Genomic DNA, 20,039 nt, shown 5'->3' with positions numbered 1-20,039 from the left:
CCAGGGCCTGACAACCTGTGCTTGGCCAGGGTTCGAGGATGGAAGCAGGGGGATAAAGCCTGGGGAGGCAGAGAGAGGGAGGGTGCTGGTTCTTAGAAGTCTGGCCTTAAACCAGAGGCAACAAACTGTGTCCCTTTGGGTAGCAGGATGGGGGAGATGTGGGCAGGTGTGTACTTTAGGGCGTTCACCCTGGTGTCAATGAGAGCATGGATTTGGGGTGTTGAAGTTTAGGCCAGGAGACCAGGAGGGTGCACTAAAGAAGCCCAGTGAGGGAGGAACCAGTGAGGTATAGCGGGAGCAGCAAGCAGTCACCGCCCCCCAACCAAGGAGAGGCTGGGAAGAAGACCAAGTAAGAACTCCCCATTCCCCAGCTGCATGGTGATCTAGCAAGGCAGTAAGGACCCCTGCCCCAGGCAGGTTCCTCTCCTCTCCCTGCCAAGGGTTCGGGGAAGCCACTTCACCATGGTTCCCTAGCCTGGAGCAAGACTGCGGGTGGCTGGAAGCCAAGTGGCTTTATAAGGGGCTTGGGATTTGAGATGAGGCAGGTAGGGCAGGTGAGCGTATGGGAAACACAGGACAGTCAGGTAAGGGTGGGCTGAGCTCAGTAACTCAAGGTGGCAAAGTTTGAGTTATATGAAATCACCAACTCCAGCCTCTCAGCTAAAAACCTCTTCTGGCAAAATCCCAACAAGGCAGCCATGAAGCCTGCGTTCAAGGCAGAGCTGGTGAGCTGACCCTCGGCAGTCAGGGTCAGGTGTCCTGTCCCCAACAGGCTGCTGCTGGTTTTCAGGCGTTAGTGTGGATGGAGAACCAGTGTGGCCTGTGACAAAATGGGAATGTCGAGCCTTAAGACTTTTTAATTAAAATGTGGTAATTTGCTGGCCCACATTCAACACATATTTCCTGAGGCCCTATGGGGGCCATGTCTTTACTGTTCCCCGGGATACAGAAAGGAGTAAATAAGAAGGGCATCTGCCCTTAAACTGTTGGACTACTGGGGAGATACAGACCCAGACCCAACTAACTGTGATGACTGTGACACTCGGGATTGCCGGAGGGAGAGTCACGCGTGAGGAGGGCAGCGTGGCCGTGGCCGCCAGTCATGGGCTATGGACTGGATCCTGAAGGAGCGGGAACTGGCCAGGCAGAGACAGGGGTGGGCAAGGGCCCTCCGGGCAAACAGAACCTGCAGGAGCCAAGGCACAGGCAAGGAGTGAAAGGGTGTGGCGTGTTGGGAACCTGTGAGCACTTGGGTGTGGGTGGAAGAGAGGTCCTGGCTGTGGAGCAGAATCACCTGCAGAGCTTTGTGTAAGTACAGACTATCAGATCTCACTCCAGACCTACTGAATCTGAATGTCCAGGTGTGCAGCCCAGGCAAGAGGCTTTTTTTAAGACCCTCCCCCAGCACGCACCCCCCCTACACGCACACATACACACAACACGTACAAGCACACATACATACACACACAGACATATACACACAGACATATATGGACACATACACATAAAAACACACACACACACACACACACAGACACACACAGACACACACACACTCAGGACTTTGATGCACAGCCAGGGCTGAGAACCATAGGGTATTAATTCTAACTCGGCAAAGATAGAACTTTCCAGAAATGGAAAGGTGTGTCAGCAGATGCTGACTTAGCAGGGGGAAGAACTGGGGAGCAGAGACTCCTACCCTAAATGGGGAAGGATGTGAGGAGGGCCCAGCTTTTTAAGGCCCTGAGTGCTCAGGCAGTCCATGATTCAGTTCGCTAGTCATGGCTTGTGTCTTGGAGGGTGGCAGGGTTGGAAAGGCTGAGGACAGGGAAGTGAGATTCATTCCAAGAGAGAAGCCAGACAGAGAGGGGAAGGGAATGTCTGAGCTGAAGAGGGTAATTCCCCCGCCCTGGAGGGGGCGGGGGGAGGCGGGTGGCCAGGGACAGGGAGAGCCTTCCAGGAGAGGGTGAAAGGGAGAAGTCCCTAGCTGGGGGTGACATGACTGATAGCGGCCTGGGCCCAGGCTGGAGACCTGGCTCTGCCACCTCCAGGCTGGGCAGCCCCGGGGCAAAGTGCTTCACTCGCATGTACCTCAGTGCCTCCTCTGGGGAATGAATGGAAACCACCACCCTGCAAAGAAGGTTACAGCCCTCCCTGACCAGCACCCCCCTCCATGACATCTCATGCTCCTAAGCCCCACTCCCCTTTCCTGTCCGTCCCTCAGGGCCACCTCGGGTTATTAGCCTCTCTGCTCAAGTCAGCCTCACTCCTAGCTGTGAACTGGTACCCTGGGGGGCAGCGTCAGGCTAGAAAGCCCAGGGGACCACGGCTCTGTGCCCTGCTGCCCTATGCCCTGGACATGCCAGTGGGGTGGCCAAGGGCTGATGGGCACACAGGATTGCAACACTGCCCAGAGCAGCCACCCGCTAGTCACCACCTAGGCGGGCACCTTGGACCCTTGACTTTCTCCATCTCAGCTACCCCCAAATCGGCTGTGGTCCTGAGGATGCACCCCTGCAACACCGCTCAGGCCGGCAGCACAGGGTCATGGCCTGAACCCTTGATGGGGCATGAGGGGACCTGTGCTCTAGCCTCAGCTCAGCCACACACCCTAGGGCCAGTCTCCTTCCCTCTCTGGGCCTCAGTTTGCTCATCTGTACAAAGGGCAGTTTTCTGTACACATCTGAACAGAAAGAGGTGACCTTTAAGTCCCTCCCATACTAACAGACTCTGGTCCTATTCTGCACCACCCACCCCTCTGTCACTGGAGGTCTATAATTTATAGCCCCCACCTTATTTCTAGCTCCCTGCTTTCTTCTGTCAGAGATGAGTCTATAGACTGAGCCAGACCAGTTGAGGAGATGGCTGGGGCTTCTGTGCTCAGTGACTCAGACACTGCTGGCTGTTTTCATTATAACAGGCTCCTTGGTGTCTCCACAGTCTGATTCAGTGCTTTCAAAACCACTTCCTTGTCTCGGCCACGGGGCACATTCCCAGGAGGGAGGAGGCCCACACCACTGGGAGGATGGCTGCCTTTCCTATGGGGCCAGAAACGAGCTCCTGGGAGGACTGTGCATCTCACAGGAGTGGGGGCCCCAACTTCCTTCTCACAGCCAGAGCCCTGAGCAAATGTGACAACAGCCACCGTTCAGGGCCACCTCCCTTGTGCCAGGCACTGGGCCGAGACCTGCCCCTGCATGGCCTCATCTAACCTCACAAGGACCCCACGAGACAGCGCGCTGATTATTGTTTTATGGGAGAGGGACTGAGGCTCAGAGAGGCTGAGTAAGTCACCTAAGCTCACACAGCTGGGAGGTGATAGAGCACAAAATTCACCTTTGGACAGCCCTCTTGTGGCCACAGCACAGGGTGGCACCCAGGTAACGGTGTTCCCCTGCACTTGGGATTTTGCAAAATGCCCATTGGCCAGTGCTTTCCTGACCTCCCCAGGTGAACTGTCTAATGAAGTCACAGTTCTGAGAACAGAGACGTCAGACCGGGACTCTGGGTACTCTCTGATAACGCCCAGCCCCCTAAAAGCCGACTAAGAGGACATGACACAGCACCCAGTACTCACCGGGGCTTGAGTGTAGGTGATGGCTTCCAAGATCTCAGCTACTCTCTCTGTCTCCTGAAGCCCGCTGGCCTCTCCTGATGCCTGTGTGGAGACAAATCATGCTGGGCAGAGGGGGGGCAGTTTACAACTGCGGAGTCACAGAAATGAACTCCTGTGGAGGACGGTGCATGTGTGAAAGAGAAAGAGAGAGATGGAGATGGATGGAGACAGAGGGAGTGGGATGGAGAAGACAGAATATGTCTTGGCTATTCTTTTTGTTTCCTTCCACGTTTTATTGCTCAAAAAAAAACTACAATCAGTGTAGTCTCTCTAACATACCTACCTTCATTTTGCCCAGGTCCCCTTCAATCTCGATCAAAAGGCCCTCCCTCTTTGCATGGCTGTCACCAGAATTTCTCACTGGGAGTCGTTACATTTGAAATACATCCTCCCTTTGCTACCTATTCTTCACAGTTAGCCCCCTAATGGCAGCCAAGACATCCGCATGCCATGATTTTGTAACTTATCTGTGGACCCTTGGGTTGTTTCTATTTGTTCAATAGCAACACGGAGATGAAGGAATAAATACACACAAAGCTTCCCTTCTTTCAGCGTCACGGGAACGCCAGGCTGGGATCACAGCCTCAAGGAGAGCAAACATTCTCACAGATCCAAGTTCCACCTTGGAGGGGCTTTCCAACTACACTGGCAGCATTTTTTACTAAATGAATAAAATCAGCTTATTTTAGCTTTGGGGCTGACACCACCCAAAGAGGAGCAGAAGCTCTAGGAATACGCCACGCTCTGCTTGACTCTCCCTTTCCTGCATTATGCCATGGCTTCTGCCGGGAACACCTTTTCTTCTTCATCTGGATGACACGTGCTTGTCACCGGTCAGGCATCAGCTCCCATTCCTCCTCCTCCACCTTCCTGCCCCGACCTGACCTGTAGAATTTGGGTCTGAGGGCCAATCACACTCAGCTCTGTCACTGCAGTTTGGGTGTGTGTGAGCATCTGGAGGATAGAGACAGTTCCCAGTTCATCCCTTTATCTCCAGCATCTCCCCAGGTCTGTCACCTTGCAGGTGCTCAGTCAATTCTGGCGCGAGGGAGGGAGGAAGGGAGGGAAGGAGTGGGGAAAGGACCCATCTTTTGTCCCCTGCCCACCACCATTGCCCCCCAGCTGAGGAATTGATTCATTTGCCAAGCATAAAAGCTAAATTTAGTTTTGTTTTTATAAGAATTTACACCCAGAATGTCTTAGAGTTTTCACTTTGATTTTAGAATCCTGACACCCTTTCTTGGCAGGAAGTCTGGAAACCAGGCCATTGACGGGCACAGCCACGGAAGAACCTAATACCTTAGAAGAAACACAACTCCTCCCCACCACACACCAAAGACATGGCTGAAGTTCTTAAAAATAATAATAAAGCCAAAAAGCCCAAAATAGGACTTGACACAGCGCTTGCCAAGATGAGAGATTTCAGAGACTCCATGACGTTGGGAATGAAAAATTGCCTGGGCGCCAGCTTCTCTGGCTGCTGGGGGGAGGTAGGGGCTCACCGAGGATTCTTCAGCTTCACACAGCTCCTCGGGAGTCCTGGGGTCAGGGTGGACGGTGAGCTGCTGTATAGACCCCTAGGGAAAAGCACAGGGGTCAGAAGCCACGTCTACAGCACAAGCAGCCGTGGGAAACATGACTTTTTTGTAACAGAGAAGAAGCCGTGAAAGGACAGGTGTGAGAAGTGCTGCCCATAGCCGTGACAAGGAAACCAAGCCACCTCCAGGCCTGCTCTCATTCAGGGGGACTCTTCTTGGGCCAATGTAATATGAGCCCCACTAACTAGAGAGGTCCTTGGAGAGCATGGTGTTCAAAGCGCAGACTAACAGCAGCCTCCTAACTGGTCCCCAGGTCCCCGGCTTGTCAACAACGAGCCCTAAAATGCACGCCTCCCCCAACAGAAAGTGTCTCTCCCCCATGGCTCAAAGCTTCCCAGCTGGAAGGACCTGTTCCCCAGGGTAGGTGTCCACCAAACTCCCTGCTTCCACTCCACCTCCACTCTCCACACCTGACAGCCCGTTCTCCATGACTATCCCCAAGTGAGCGTTTCAAAATTATTCATCGGATTTTAACTTCTTAAAATCCATCTTCCACTGTACTACAGATAAACCCAAACCCCACCCCACAGGCCTGTCCTGAATCAGTTGGGAAGGTATCAGTAAGAATAGTGCTGACTAAATGAATAACTACAGTAACTTAGGGATTTGCTTTAGAATGGCTTATTCATAAAAACCCATTTTGACAGCAAAATCAGTTTTCCGGTATTTTTTTCAAGGCACATTATCCAAAAGGAGAGAGAGAAACTACCTCACACTCTGGCATCCCAGCTATTCCACCTGTGTAGAAATTACATGCAACTGCCACCCTTTTCCAAAGATAAAATCACTGAAGGATATAACAAACCTTACCCTTTCTATAATGCCTTAAAACATACAAAGTGCTTTCACACAGGCTAGCTCACGTGACTCCACAACCCTGTGGACTAGGTTTTCTTATCCCTACTTGTAGATAAGAAAACACAGAGCAGGTCAGAGAATCCAGATACTGTCTAAAATCCTCAAGCTACACTGAAAACTCAGCGCTGGCATCTAGGTTTTGTGTTCTGGGCCTAGCTTTCTTCCCACCAGCATACATGCCTCTTTGAGGACATAAGAATAAAATAATAACAAGAATAGCTGCTTGCGTTTGTCGCACGGTGTCCAGCGGCCCCCCCTGATCTGCAGGACTTGGACTCACAGTGAATCTCTCCAGCCCCGTGGCTCCTGCGTTGCCGACGAAGATTCCCGCGCTGGGCTCGAAGGCCAAGGCCCGGGAGGACCTCGGGAAGGGGACGTGGCTGTGCTCCTCGCAGTCCACAAGGAGGGTCACTTCCTCGCCCTGGACAACCATGGCAAAGCGGTTCCACCTGTGGGTCATCACGGGCACCGGGAAGGCAGCCGCCTCACGGGACACCTTGGAGCCGGGCTCCGTATAGTAGAGGATGACCCGCTGGCCGCCGTCCTCCACTCCTGAGAGCCGCAGGCCCAGGTAGATGACCTTCTGGAAGGCATCTGTGATAGCAAAGAGCACGCCGCCTCGGGCACTGCTGGGCTTCGCCATCACGCTGATGGCAAAGTCCCTGAAGAAGGTGGGTGGGATGAGGGTCCTGGCCGGGCGGCCGACGTTGGCACCAGGCCCGAAGCTGTAAGCCGGGAAGCCACCATAGCCAGTGACAAAGGACACGGACGAGGGCAGCGGGACGCCGATGAGCTCTGTGAGGTCCAGGTGGCCCCGGGAAGCCAATTCTGCAGGGAGGGAGAGAGGAGGCCATGCTTCACATATATATTCTGCTATGCTTGGAAATGAGGAAGAAATAAATTCAGGAATGAAATGGGACCCTTCAGGAACCCCACTGTTGTGTCTTAATTATTGCTTTTCAAACTTTTTGGACAACGACTGACAATAAGAAATGCATTTACATGGCCACCCAATATGCACGTTTAGACAAATATATATCTGTAACAGTGAAACAGATGTTTCATAAAACATTATTTACTTTTAATACTTACCAGGCACTATGATATTTTCCTTTCTGTTTAACAATTCTTTTTCTCTTTTGTTTTATTAAAAACATGTTGGAAACAACCTACTGAATTGATATCGTTACCCATGAACAAGTCATGATGAGCAGTTTGGAAAACATTTAAAAATATTCCTAGAATATCCCTACAGTGTTCCCCCATCAACTTAAGGATTTTTCTCCCCATTTCTTTCTTTAAAAGAGGATAGGTTTGGGACTTCCCTGGTGGCACAGTGGTTAAGAATCCGCCTGCCAATGCAGGGGACACAGGTTCGAGCCCTGGTTCGGGAAGATCCCACATGCCGCGGAGCAACTAAGCCCACAAACCACAACTACTGAGCCCGCGTGCCTAGAGCCCGTGCTCTGCAACAAGAGAAGCCACCGCAATGAGAAGCCCAGACACCACAACGACACTCGCTGCAACTAGAGAAAAGCCTGTGCACAGCAATGAAGACCCAATGCAGCCAAATAAATAAATTTATTAAAAAAAAAAAAAAGTGGACAGGTTTATTTTGTTTTGTTTTATTTTGAATGAGGTCTACTGTTTAAGTGCCTCAGGGTGTGGGGAAAAAAGCAGGGACAAAACGAAGTGTTCCCAGACCTTAGGACAACTGAAATACGCATCATCGTCATCGCCCTTTGTCACTGTCGTCATCATGATCAGCATCACCCACATTCCCCGGGCTCTCACTCTTACCAGGCTCTAATCTCTTCACATTCATTAGCTAGCTCACTTACTCCTCACAACAACTCCATGAGGGTAGGTACTATTATCCCCATTCTACCCCAGAGAAAACTTAGAGAAGGTAAGAAATTTGCCCAAGGTAAGCCCCTCAGGAGAGCATCCCACTAAAGAGGTGTGCTCTTAACCACTACCCCTTGGGGGGAGAAATAATAGGCCTCCACTGTGGTGGCCTGGAAAGGACCCCAGGTTCATGAGCCTTGGTCCACCCAACCACCGTCCCCTGGGAGAAGGCTGTAGGCTGGCTTGCAGTGACGTGCACCCCTGTGCACCTGAGGTGATGAGACAGGAAGGCAGGTCCCAGAGAGAGGTGGGCAGGAGCTCTGCAGGCGGGACAACAGATACAAACTGGATTTTGAAAAAGGAATGTTTGAAAAAAGGAATGTGAGATATTCATTTTGTTTAACGTCTTTAGATTGATTTCTTGTTGAGATGATAATTTGGGGAAATTCTGGGCTAAATAAAATATATTATTAACATTTTTAGAACAAGAATAACACGAGGAACAGGCATGGGCCCACCACTCCACTTAAGAAAGAAAATATCAACTCAGCGGAAGCTCTCATGAACTCTCTGATCCTCTTCTCCCTGCCTATGCCCCAGAGGCAGCCACTCTGGGGGTCTGGTGTTCGTTATCCCCATGCATGCCTTTGTGTGTTTACTACATGACTATATGTCTCTAACAGAATGCAGCACTGCTGTGCCTGTCTCCTAACCTCATATAAATGTTGGCATGCTGCATGTATTCTGGAACTTTTTTTTTTTCCACTCAACGCTGTATTTTTGAGATTTATCTCCGTTGAGACATGTGGTTCCAGGTCTCATAGTTTCACAGCAGTACTCCAGGTATACATAAGCCACTATGGATTAGTTCACATTTCTGCTGATGGAAAGTGAGGTTTCCATCACTATTACAACCACTACTGCTATGGACCTTCTTATACACATCTCCTTGTGCTCACCTGTGCAGGTAATTCCACCACTTAGGGTAGAATTATTGGATGATAATGGGTATATGCATCTGCAACTTCACTGAGTGTGGCTAAATTGTTCTCTTAAGCAACTGTGCCATTTTAAAAAAATGAGATATAACTGACAGGTAATATCGTGTAAGTTTAAGGTGAACAAAGTGTTGATCTGATACACTTATATTGTGTATTGCAATATGATTACTTCCCCAGCATTAGCTAACACCTACATTACATCCCGTAATTATCATTTCTCTTTGGATGCAATTATTATCTTAATTATCACCAAGATGCAACTGTGCCATTTTACATGTCCACCAGAAGCATGTTCTTGCCAACATTTCGGGGAGGTAGAGAGATGAGATTTGGGGAGTGGTCCATGGGGCTTCTCAACTACAGAGATGATGTTTATTTCTTAAACTAGGTGATATTCAAAAGTATTCCTTGTAGTATTCTTTATAAAAAATGCCATGGAAAATATTTCACAAAACTCTAATGAAAACGATTGTCCCATCCTCAACAAAAGGGCAAATCTGATCATGTTGAGGCCCTGATGAGAAGGCTTCTCTGGCCATCTGTGCCCTCAGGGTCCGCGGCAACCTGGGCGCCTGGCTGGAGAGGCCTTTGTGGTCTAGACCCAGCCGCACTCCGACTCCCCAGCATGCCTGACGCCCTCCCTCCAGGGCCCCAGGCCATCACAGGTCCTCTGCCCTCCTTGTCAAATGCTCTTCCCTCTGCCACCACCCCACCTCGCCCCACCAGTTATTTTTACCAGAATAACTAACTCCTCATTCTCCAAGACTCCCTCCCATGAAATCCCTTGTTTCACCTCCTGACCTACACCTCCTTCCAGGCCTGCATCAGATGCCCCCTCAATATACACTGAGGTCTTCCACTTCCACTCCCAGCACACTGCAGGTCCCTGTTGGGTCACTTGTCTCTCTCCCCATTGTACCACAAGAACATGGACCACACCATTTATCTCTGCGTTCCCAGTATCCAGCTCAGTGCTGATGAATGAACGCATGAAAAGATGAACAAATAAATGAATGAAGTCCAAACCCTTCAGTTTACAGAAAGAAAACAAAACTGAGGTTAAAGGAGGGAAGGGATTTGGCGGCTAAAAGCAGATCTGATTCTCAATCCAATGCTTTTTCTGTCCAGTTTGCAACTTGCATTAAAACAGAAACTAAAGTATGACAAACCCCAGAAGGCAAAAATAAAAAGATTTATAAATTTCGTTAAATTTAACAACACATAAAATTTTAAAGTTCTGCATAGCAAAAATAAATCCCCACAGTGTCAAATAAAATCCCAACCTGGACAAAAATATTTGCCACATATATCACAGACAACAGATGATTTACGCTAATACACAAAACAAACGAATAAGCAGGAGGCCAAAAATCCAATAGAAAAATGGGCAAAGAACAGGAAATTCTTTCCACAGTAAAAGAAAAAAAAATGGCTCTTAAACATATGAAAAGATACTCAACCTCATTCAGAACAAGAGAGATACAAGGTAAGATCATGAAGAGATACCATTTTCCCTATCAGATTGGCAAAGATCAGAATGTTGGATAATATTCTGTTTAGCAAGAGTCTGAGGAAACAGGCCATCGCATGCATTGCTGGTGGGACTGTAAACTGGCACAACATCCGTGGGAGGGGCACTTTGATGATATTTATCAAAAGTAAAAGTGCATATGTACTCTTTGACCCAGCAGTTATACGTCTATGAATTTTTAGAACAGATACAGTTACAAATGTGACATATAAAGCACTTACAAGAATATCCATTGCAGTATTGTTTAAAATGTATCTAAATGTATCTAAACCATTCTGTCTTGGAATTCTTGGGGAATGGTTAAATAAATAATAACTTTTGGGACTTCCCTGGTGGCGCAGTGGTTAAGGATCCACCTGCCAATTCAGGAGACACGGGTTCGAGCCCTGGTCTGGTAAGATCCCACATGCCATGGAGCAACTAAGCCCATGCGCCACAACTACTGAGCCTGAGCTCTAGAGCCTGCGCTCTAGAGCCTGCGAGCCACAACTACTGAAGCCCGCGAGCCACAACTACTGAAGCCTGCGCGCCTAGAGCCCATGCTCCGCAACAAGAGAAGCCACCGCAATGAGAAGCCCGCGCACCGCAACAAAGAGTAGCCCCCGCTCGCCGCAACTAGAGAAAGCCCGTGTGCAGCAACGAAGACCCAACACAGCCAAGAATAAATAAATAAATATATTTCTAAAAAAAATAAAAAGTAACTTTTGATATATCCATACAACGAAATACAATGCATCCTTTAAAAAGGTATGGTTCCTTAGGTTTTAATATGAAACAAGATGTATTAACTAGAAACAAACATATAAGAAAAACAAGGTGCAGAACAGAATTGCTATTAGTTGGAAATACATATATTAATACATAAATATATAAAATATATTTTAAAATATGTATTAAATACATCTAGAAAGATACACCAGAAACTGGGACCAGAGATTGTCTCCAAGGAAGGGTGCTGGTGGCTGGGAGACGACAGGAGACTTTCTTTTCACTGGATACTGATTTCTACTTTTTGAATTTTACCCCAAGTACATGATGTGAAAAATAAAGACATTTACATATTTTTAAAGATGTTAACACCCTACATACCCTTTTAGAAAGTATAAAACCTTTTCTTCATGTTTCTCCTCACTCAAATACAGCCCATCTCTATAGAAAGAAGAAAAAGTGAAAAGAAAAGAAATAGAAAGAAAAGCAAGCAACCCACTGAGATTTCTTTTCTCCCCTCCACAGTTTAAAGATAAAAACAAAACAAAACCATGAGTACCCTGCTGATAGCTTCACTTTCTTCTCCACTTAATCCAGTGAAAGCTTTTCCTCTAGCTCCTCTCTCTCTCCTACTGAGAACAGGAGGAGAAGTCCCTCTCTGGTGGGATACTCCAGGTTTGTAGAATGCGTGGTTCCACGGGGAGTGAATGACCTGGGCCTCTCATCCAGCGGCTTGTTTCTAAGTGGTGTCCTGAGGGTTCAAGGGACAGCTGGGGGTTCAGGGTACCCAAGGACAGGGGCTGAGAGGTTCCCACCCAGAAGCCTGCTTAAACCAGCCCAGTGCTGCCATGGCCAGTAAAGCCCAGGCTTCCATGCGGCCATTCTGGGAATTCTTAGTTCCAGGAGGATTCTGGTTTGGAAAAAAAAAAAAAAAAAATCACCAATCTATCCAATCTCCTTATTTTATAGACAGGGAAATGGAAGGTCAAGGAGAGAGTTCCAGGACCAGGAGGCACAGCCAGAAAGCAGTAGATGGAGCAGTGAAGCAAGGATAGACAGAGGGGAGGTGTGATTCTGCCTTAGGGGTGACTTGGAATGACAGGTGACCCAGAACTGGTGTCCCTCCCACAACCCCTAAGCGGCCCCAGCCCTGCCAGGCACAGACCACTGGTTGGCCAGCTGGACGGTGGGAAAAAGAGGCAGCCTGCAGAGGAGAACTACCTTGGTGTTGGATTCAGATCCAGCCTTTGCCAATTACGAAGTGGGCAGCTTTTGGGCAGATAACTTACTGGTGACGAGGGGACATCCCACCCATCTCACACATGGGGACCAAATGAGATGATGGAGGAAAAGTGCAAGTGCTCAACAAATGGTAGAAATGGGTCTTCTGTTTGATTCAAAGGTATAAGGTTAGCAAAGACCAAAGTCTGCAAAGAGATCATTTCCTAATCCTGCCCGCCCCCTGCTGCCCAGACCTCAGCCATGAGAGAGGACCAGAGTGCAGGCATCAGGCAACAGGCCTTGCTTCCACTGGGTCGGCCACAGGGGGAGCCAAGCCACAATCTAGAGGAAGTCCAAGTCAGCCCAGCCGTGCTCTCAGCAGCCACTCCTCCCTCCACACACGCAGTCCCACAGCGTGGCGTGGCAGGGAGCGACCCCTGGCCTGGAGTGACCCATGCTCAGGGCTGTGCCTGGGCCTGCTAGCTCATTTCTCCTTGGCCTCCAGCAGGAAGGCCACCTGCTCAGGCGGCCACCAGGGAGGGGAGAGAAGCCAGGGAGCCAAGATAAACAGGCCCAGCAACTTGGTCCATAGGCTTGTCCTAGGATGGCTCTGTGCTGGGTGGGAAGCTAGGGGTGGAGATCACAGCTGGTGGGAAGACATGTCGCCATCCTTGAGGGGCAAGACTGGAGGGGGCAGTGCTAATGGGGGACTGACTGCAGAATTCTCTGGCCTCAGGAACCTTGGGGCCCTTTGTGGGAGGTGGCCACTCTTCGCCACAGATAACTACTTATCTCATAGGACATCTGACCTCAGTCTTAATCTCTCACTTCATTAATGCATAGGGATAGCTTCATTTCCAATGGAAGTTCTTCAATCCACTTTTCCAATTCATGAATTTGATAACATTCATAAAGCCCCTACCTCACACCTTGTGTGCAGCTGGGGATATGGAGCTGAATCTTGAATGTAGGCTCTCAAGAAGCTCATGATCTAGGTGTCTCAGTTAGCAGTCATCCGCTCATGCTACTCACAAGATCCAGAGCCTTCAATGGCTCCCCAGCGCCCTCAGGATCAAGTTGAAATTCCACTCAAGACACCTTTTGCTTCACCTCTTCATTCTCCCCCTTTTCCTGTTCCTGTCTTTGCTCATGCTGTTCCTTCTATTGGAACATCCTCCCCTATGTTCTCACAGCCAAATCTTTCTAAGCTCACTCAGCTGCACCCCAAGACACTGGAGCTCCACTCGCACCCTATACACAGAGCCATAGGCATGACTCCCTCCTTCAAATACCCACATCAGGGCTTGGCAGAGAGCAGGCACTTGGCGTTGTGGCCTGAGGAAAGGGAACAGAGAGATGCCACTGGGCCTCACTCTCCTCAAGTCTTTGGTTTGGGCTCCTGAGCACAACTTTGGTGCAGCCCCTCCCGAGGGCACAGGGAAGAGGAATCAGACGACTTTAGAGATGGACTGGGCAGAGGAAAATCTGAACAGTCACCACATGGTGCAACTTTCCTCCCAGGGGTCCAAAGCCAGTTTCCATGGAAACCAGGGCAGAATCCTAGTGCTGAAGAAACAAACAGGGCAGGGTTCAGGTTTTCCTTCCACAGAGATGACAGTGACCTGGCCAGAGGAGGTGAAGAACTGGAACCCTTCCCTCTCCTCCTCTCCAGGATAGCTGACATCTCTCCTCCCCAGGCAGGTCTCAGTTTCTCCTTCTATGTAATGGGCTGGTTCAGCCCTTCCATCTGTGGGGTCCTGAGGCAGTGCCTGGGGCTAGCCTGGGCTCTGGAGCTTTGCCTCCTCAGGGAACTGTATCTGGCTGGCTTTGCAAAGCTCCATCTCACAGATGATTATCTGGGACCTGAGCCCAGTGCTCGAGCTTGTTAGCATTTAAAGCCCCAAGGGACTAAGGAGCATTCCTCTGGCTCTAGGTCAAAGAGGGTTGCGGAGAAGCCAGACAGGGTGGCTGAGGACACTCCAGGAACGTGCACAGCAGCGGCCCCTGGCGGCCACACGGAGAACTGCACCCATGAAACCCAAGGAAGGCTTCCTTGGGTTGCAGCTGTGAGGGTCACCGCCTGTGCCAGAATCACAGTCAGGTCTGGAAGTGACCCAAGAGAGCAGGGCTGAGGTCAGTGGGGAGCTGTGAACAAGCCAGGCCTAGAACCCTGGTGCCTCCCTCCCATCCTCTGCCCCTTTCCTACACCGGCTGCCTGGGAAAGCAAAAGGTGTCCCTTCCCCACATCCCATTTCCACTTGCAGCTGTGAAGACTACAGAACACTTCAGTCAGCTTAAACGGGGACTCACTGACTCTCCCTGCTCCCACTGGGGGCAGGGCTCAGGGGGTCCAGGTGATCCAACCTTGATGGAGCCAGCAGGCTAAGTGTGTATAGGTGAAGTGGGGGTGACTGCCCTTGGGACCCCAGCAGGGCCCCTCTCCCCCGGATTTCCCTGCACTCACCCGTTGGGAGAGAGGAGGTCCCCAGTGCCTCCTTTGCTGCCTGCTGGGAGTTCACCAAGCCACAGACTCTATGCAGAAAGACTGCAGCTCACCATTTGGAGAAGGAGTTTCCTCTGCCACATCCCTCCACGCCAAAGTCTATCTGGTTTCTGCTTGCACATCTACAGTGTCCAGGAGCTCAACGCCCCCAGGACAACTCTGGCCACTGCTGGGCAATTCTAAGTCTTCTTTCTCCCAGTATGCTAAGGCATGTCCTCCCGTAGCTCCCACCGGCCTGGCTGGGCCTAACTCTGCCCTCTGGACTTCCACACCGTGGCCTCTCAGACACTGCATGGAATGGTGGACAGGGCCCGGCCTGGGAGGCAGATTCTGCCACCAACGCAGTGTATGATCTCGAGCAGTCCCTTCTCTCTGAGCGTCAGTTTCCTCGCCTATGAAATGAGAGGCCTGCATCAGATGGTTTCCAAAGGCCCTTGCCAGGTCTGAAGGTCTTCAGTTTTGCATCCTCATCTCCCATCTGTTTTCCAGTTTCTCTAACCACCCTTAACTGCCGGTTCCTTCAGCCCACAGCCTTCAGGCCTGGAAGGAATGACTCCAATGGGCACCAGCACAAATCCAGCTCTCCCCCTACAGACGTCCTCGTCTTTGGACAGTGTGGCCTGGCCAGAGGTGGGGAGCACTGTGCCCAGGAAAATGTCATAGCTCTGCCTGTGAGGAAACATCACCGCACCCAGCCTGGAGCCCCCGGAGGCGCCCAGCTCTACCTGACTCCCTTCCCGAGGAAAATGAACGAAGCAGAATTCCTGCTGCAGGGGCTCCATCCACACCCAGCAAAGATGCAAGAGGTTCTTAGAAAAACCTACCACCCAATGCATTTCTTAGAAAAAAGAACTGTTTCCCTGCCAGGGAAAAAATCCTGGATCAACTTAGAAGGAAGACCTGGGCTTGCCAACAATCAAAGACCTCATTTTTCTGAATTACAGAAGAGCATTTTTCTACATGTAAACTTAGAACGCCTCTTTCCCTTTTCCGGTTTTCATATATAGCGCAGGAATTTTCCTGCTCAATGAAGTTACTGTATGAGCTCTCCTCTCTCTCTCTTTCGGGCCTCTGACCTCAAGTGAGAAAACGATGGTTTTGAAGGGGCCTGGCGGTGGTCAGAGTCCTGGCAAGGTGTGGGCCCTGCAGCTTGGTTGCCCTGCCTAGCAGCTGGGAGGAGCTGGGCCCAGCTGGGTGCCCCAGCGGGAAGAAGTCTGCACCCACCAGCACCCTCTCTGGTTTCGAAGCATCCTCTTACCTGTTCCCTCGCCAGGGGGGAGGGAGGCAAGGTGGGGCTCATTCTCTCATTTGGCAGAGGGAATCAAGCCCCAGAGAGGGGAAGTAACTCACCTGAAGCCCCAGGGCGGAAGCCAACCTATTACAGCCCACTGCCTCCTGGGCTTCCCTCTCGGCTCTCCCTCTGTGTTTCCACAGTCCCCGTCCATCCCTCCACCGCTACACCCTCATCTCTGCATTCTGGTGGTTAGTTCCCTTCCTTCCCTGATATGCTTAGACATGGGCTCCTGGGCATGGATCATGCAGACTCATCTCGCGGTCCCTGGCACCAGCACGGAGTCTGGCAAGGGTGACCTATGAATGGATGACAAGAAACAATAACATCTGTGGCTAAGATTTACTGTGGGCTTGCTGCGTGAGAGGCACTATTTGAAGAGCTTTCCACCAATCATTTCATCTTCACCCTTGATTCTTTATGAAGTAGATAATATTATTATCCCCATTTTACAAGATAGAAAACTGAGGCTTGGAAAAGTTAATTACTGCCCCAAGGCCATGAAGATAATAACCAATTGCAGTCAGGATTCAAATCTGACTAGGTAGTATAATGTGGTATGAAGGTTGCAGTCCCAGCCACACGTCAGAGTCACCCAGGGAGCTTTTAAAAAGACAGAGGTCTGCCCCTCCTGCCTGGCCCTATGGAATCAGAGTCTTCCAGAGTCTGGCCTGGGTGAGGCTGATGCCCTCTTCTGGTTGGCAGCCACAGGTAAGGGTTAACCTCCTGGGGTTTGGTAGCAGAACGATCTGGGCTTGAGTCCTGGGTCTACCACTAACTGGAGTGTGAACTTGGGCAAGCCAGTTCGCTTCTCTGAGCTGTAAACTAATCTGTACAGCGGGGCAGCAATAAAAGCTGGCTCCCAGGGGGCTTCCCTGGTGGCGCAGTGGTTGAGAATCTGCCTGCCAATGCAGGGGACACGGGTTCGAGCCCTGGTCTGGGAAGATCCCACATGCCACGGAGCGGCTGGGCCCGTGAGCCACAATTACTGAGCCTGCGCGTCTGGAGCCTGTGCTCCGCAACAAGGGAGGCCGCGATAGTGAGAGGCCCGCGCACCGCAATGAAGAGTGGCCCCCACTTGCCGCAACTAGAGAAAGCCCTCGCACAGAAACGAAGACCCAACACAGCCATTAAAAAAAAACCAAACAAACAAACAAACAAACAAAAACTCAGTAGAGTCTTTGTAAATTAAAAAAAAAAAAAAAAAAAAAAGCTGGCTCCCAGAGTCACCATGAGAATGGACAACACGATGGGCCAGGAGCACTCAGGACCCAGAGACTAGGCCGACTCTGGGCCGGGTACCTTCATGGTCTCTGCGGTTCCCTTCACAGTCACCCTCCAACTGTTAGCCTTTACAGAATTAATAACAGAATCAGATAAGTAGGCCCAGAGATTAGGGAACTGAGGAGCTGAGCCTGGAGAGAGTGGTATGACTCTCTCATTCTGTGACTGGGGCCTGCAACACACACACACACACACACACACACGCACGCACGCACGCTAGGCAGAATTGGCTCCAGTGCAAGAGCCATACACAAGCCCCAGGAAGCAGTGGGTCTTGCTGTGCTGCTGCTGTGAGGGCCTTCAGACCCCTTCCTCACTGCCTTCCCCAAACCTGGGTTCAGAGCCACTGCAGGGACCCCGTGCACCAGGTGGTACAGTAAAGGCTAGCAGGTGTGGGCAGGCATGAGGGCCACGGGCATCTGGGAAGGGTTCTGTAGTAACTCCTCTCAGTTTATGGCCCTTTTCCATTTGGGGAACAAAGACTCTTTGAGTGTGATGGAGGCCTTGACTCCTGAGGGTGACATCAACTGCGGTGAGTCACCACTCCCGGCAGCAGCTCCGGAGGACTCAGCCCGGGGCTCTGCAAGGAAAACTCACAAACTCACTGAAGCGGGCCTGGAGGAAAAGGGGCCTGCCCCGGGCACGTGAGGGGCACCAGAGAGGAACAGGTGGCAACCTGCTGGAAGTGGGCAATTTCAGGAGCTCCTGAACGTGCCGGGCTCCGCACTGCAAGGGGACACAGAACCAATGCTGGCAGGGCAGCAGGGTCAGGGTAGATGACCAGACGGTTCCCAACTGTTCCCCGGGGCCAGGGATGGCAGGAGGGCAGGGAGGGGCATGGAGGAGGCCACCAGCAGGAGAGGGGAGGCTAAAGGAGGCCTGCCCCTCAGCTCCCTAACACACGCGGATACAGTCACACATGCACACACACACACATCCAGATTCACGCTCGTAAAACCACACTCATACACACACTCTCACCTATCCACAACACTCCCACGAACACTCACACACACCCTGATACAGATATCCATACACACACATTCACACACTCACACGTATATGCACACATATCCATACACACACCTTCACCCACTCTCATCCCATACTAACACACCCTGACACCATCACACACTCACACACACATCCACACACAAATCACTCGTGGAGACTCTCTCACACATTCACACACCCACACTCATCTACCCTGATCCATACACTCACACCAAAGCAACTCAGATTGAATTTGCTTGATATTTTGGGTTCCAATTACAGCCTCGTTTGAAAAGGATTCTGCAGCTAAAAACTAACCCCCCAACACAAAGCCACCCATTAGAAACCCTTCCACGTTATAGATGTTGAAGTGCGGGCACTGCAGGGGCAGATGTTTGCCTGGGGACCCACAGAGAGTCTGCAGCCCACTCTTTCTTCTCTAGCTTCCTCTTTAAAGGTCTGGAGATCTTCAGCTGTACTTCCTACACACAGGGTTTCAGTTTCTCTGATGTGGGCACATTTTCTGGATTCTGCCCTTATCAGTAAAACCTTCTTCTCAGGATATTAGATTTGGGTCATGTCTTCACACAGCATCGAACCCAATTAACTCATTCTCTTGGAAGCAATGCTAGAAATGGCTGAGCAAGAAGTATGAACCACAAGTGATATGGGTACCTGGCAGAGCCTGGCACAGGTAGGTGCCCAATGAATGTTAATTTCATGAATGTACGAGGGAAGTGTAACAATAGCTCGTGTGTAGTGAGCCCTTATTATGTCCTGCGCGCCGTGTACTTTACCTGCCGAGCAGTGATTCTCAACCCTGGCTACACAGAATTACAGGGGAGATTTTTAAAAAATATTTATGCCAGGGGCCCACTGCCAGAGATGTTGACTCAGTTTGTCCAGGCATGGCCTGGGCACCAGCCCCCCAGGTGATCCTGATTCACAGCCCCGGAGCTCTCCACAACCACCCCACTCTTACTGTTCCCAGTCGACAGATGAGGGAACAGCGGCACAGAGAAGTTAAATAACTTGCCCGAGGGCACACAGCTATCGGGTCCTAGAACTGGCGATTTTAAGATATGAACCTTAAAGGTCTGAGGCAAGGAGTTGAGTCTCCCTCTGCTCCTCTGCTCTCCAGGAATGTCACTTCAACCCAAGGCTGCCCCACTCCAGGGAGCACACCTTGACTGTCCCGGCCCTCGGTGACCTTGGGCCTGTCTGCCTCCCTATTCCCATTGCCCCGCTGCCGATCCCCACTGCTCTGAGCACCAACACTCAGCACCTGCCTCTCAGGAAGGAGCTTTGCCCCCAGCGAGAGACAGTCTCTCACAGGCTGCATCTTCTGAGCAGATCTGGGAGGGAACTGGACTGCCACTGCTCTCATTTTGGCCAGCCTGACATATGTTCCAAACTAGAGAAGGATCTCCAAGCAGCACACTATTAGGGAGAAAGATTCAGCCAGGTCTGGCTTCAAATCCCAGTTCAGCATTTAAAAGCTGCGCAACTTTGCACAAGACACTTCAGCTCTCTGAGCCTTGGTGTCTACATCCATAACACAGGAATAATGCCACCTACTTCAGGAGA

At 50.7% G+C, this 20,039-nt stretch overlaps 1 protein-coding gene across 5 annotated transcripts in view; it reads right to left on the bottom strand.

The window, feature by feature from the left end:
* COL15A1 (collagen type XV alpha 1 chain) overlaps nt 1-20,039 on the bottom strand; it is a 99,325-nt gene that overhangs the window by 57,982 nt on the left and 21,304 nt on the right. For 4 of the 5 annotated variants that reach the window (XM_007197053.2, XM_057548814.1, XM_007197055.2 and 1 more), the window contains 3 exons: nt 6,353-6,900; nt 5,119-5,193; nt 3,578-3,658 (listed from right to left, as the gene is read on the bottom strand). In XM_007197053.2, the coding sequence (XP_007197115.2) occupies nt 3,578-3,658; nt 5,119-5,193; nt 6,353-6,900 (704 nt within the window). The remainder of the gene's footprint in view (nt 1-3,577; nt 3,659-5,118; nt 5,194-6,352; nt 6,901-20,039) is intronic. The other variant, XM_007197056.2, reaches the window with a different exon arrangement.

Source organism: Balaenoptera acutorostrata, chromosome 6 (assembly GCF_949987535.1).
Source record: "Balaenoptera acutorostrata chromosome 6, mBalAcu1.1, whole genome shotgun sequence".
NCBI classification, from domain to species: Eukaryota; Metazoa; Chordata; class Mammalia; order Artiodactyla; family Balaenopteridae; genus Balaenoptera; species Balaenoptera acutorostrata.
The sequence above is the reverse complement of the archived record's forward strand: the minus strand, read 5'-3'. Positions and strand labels throughout refer to the sequence as shown.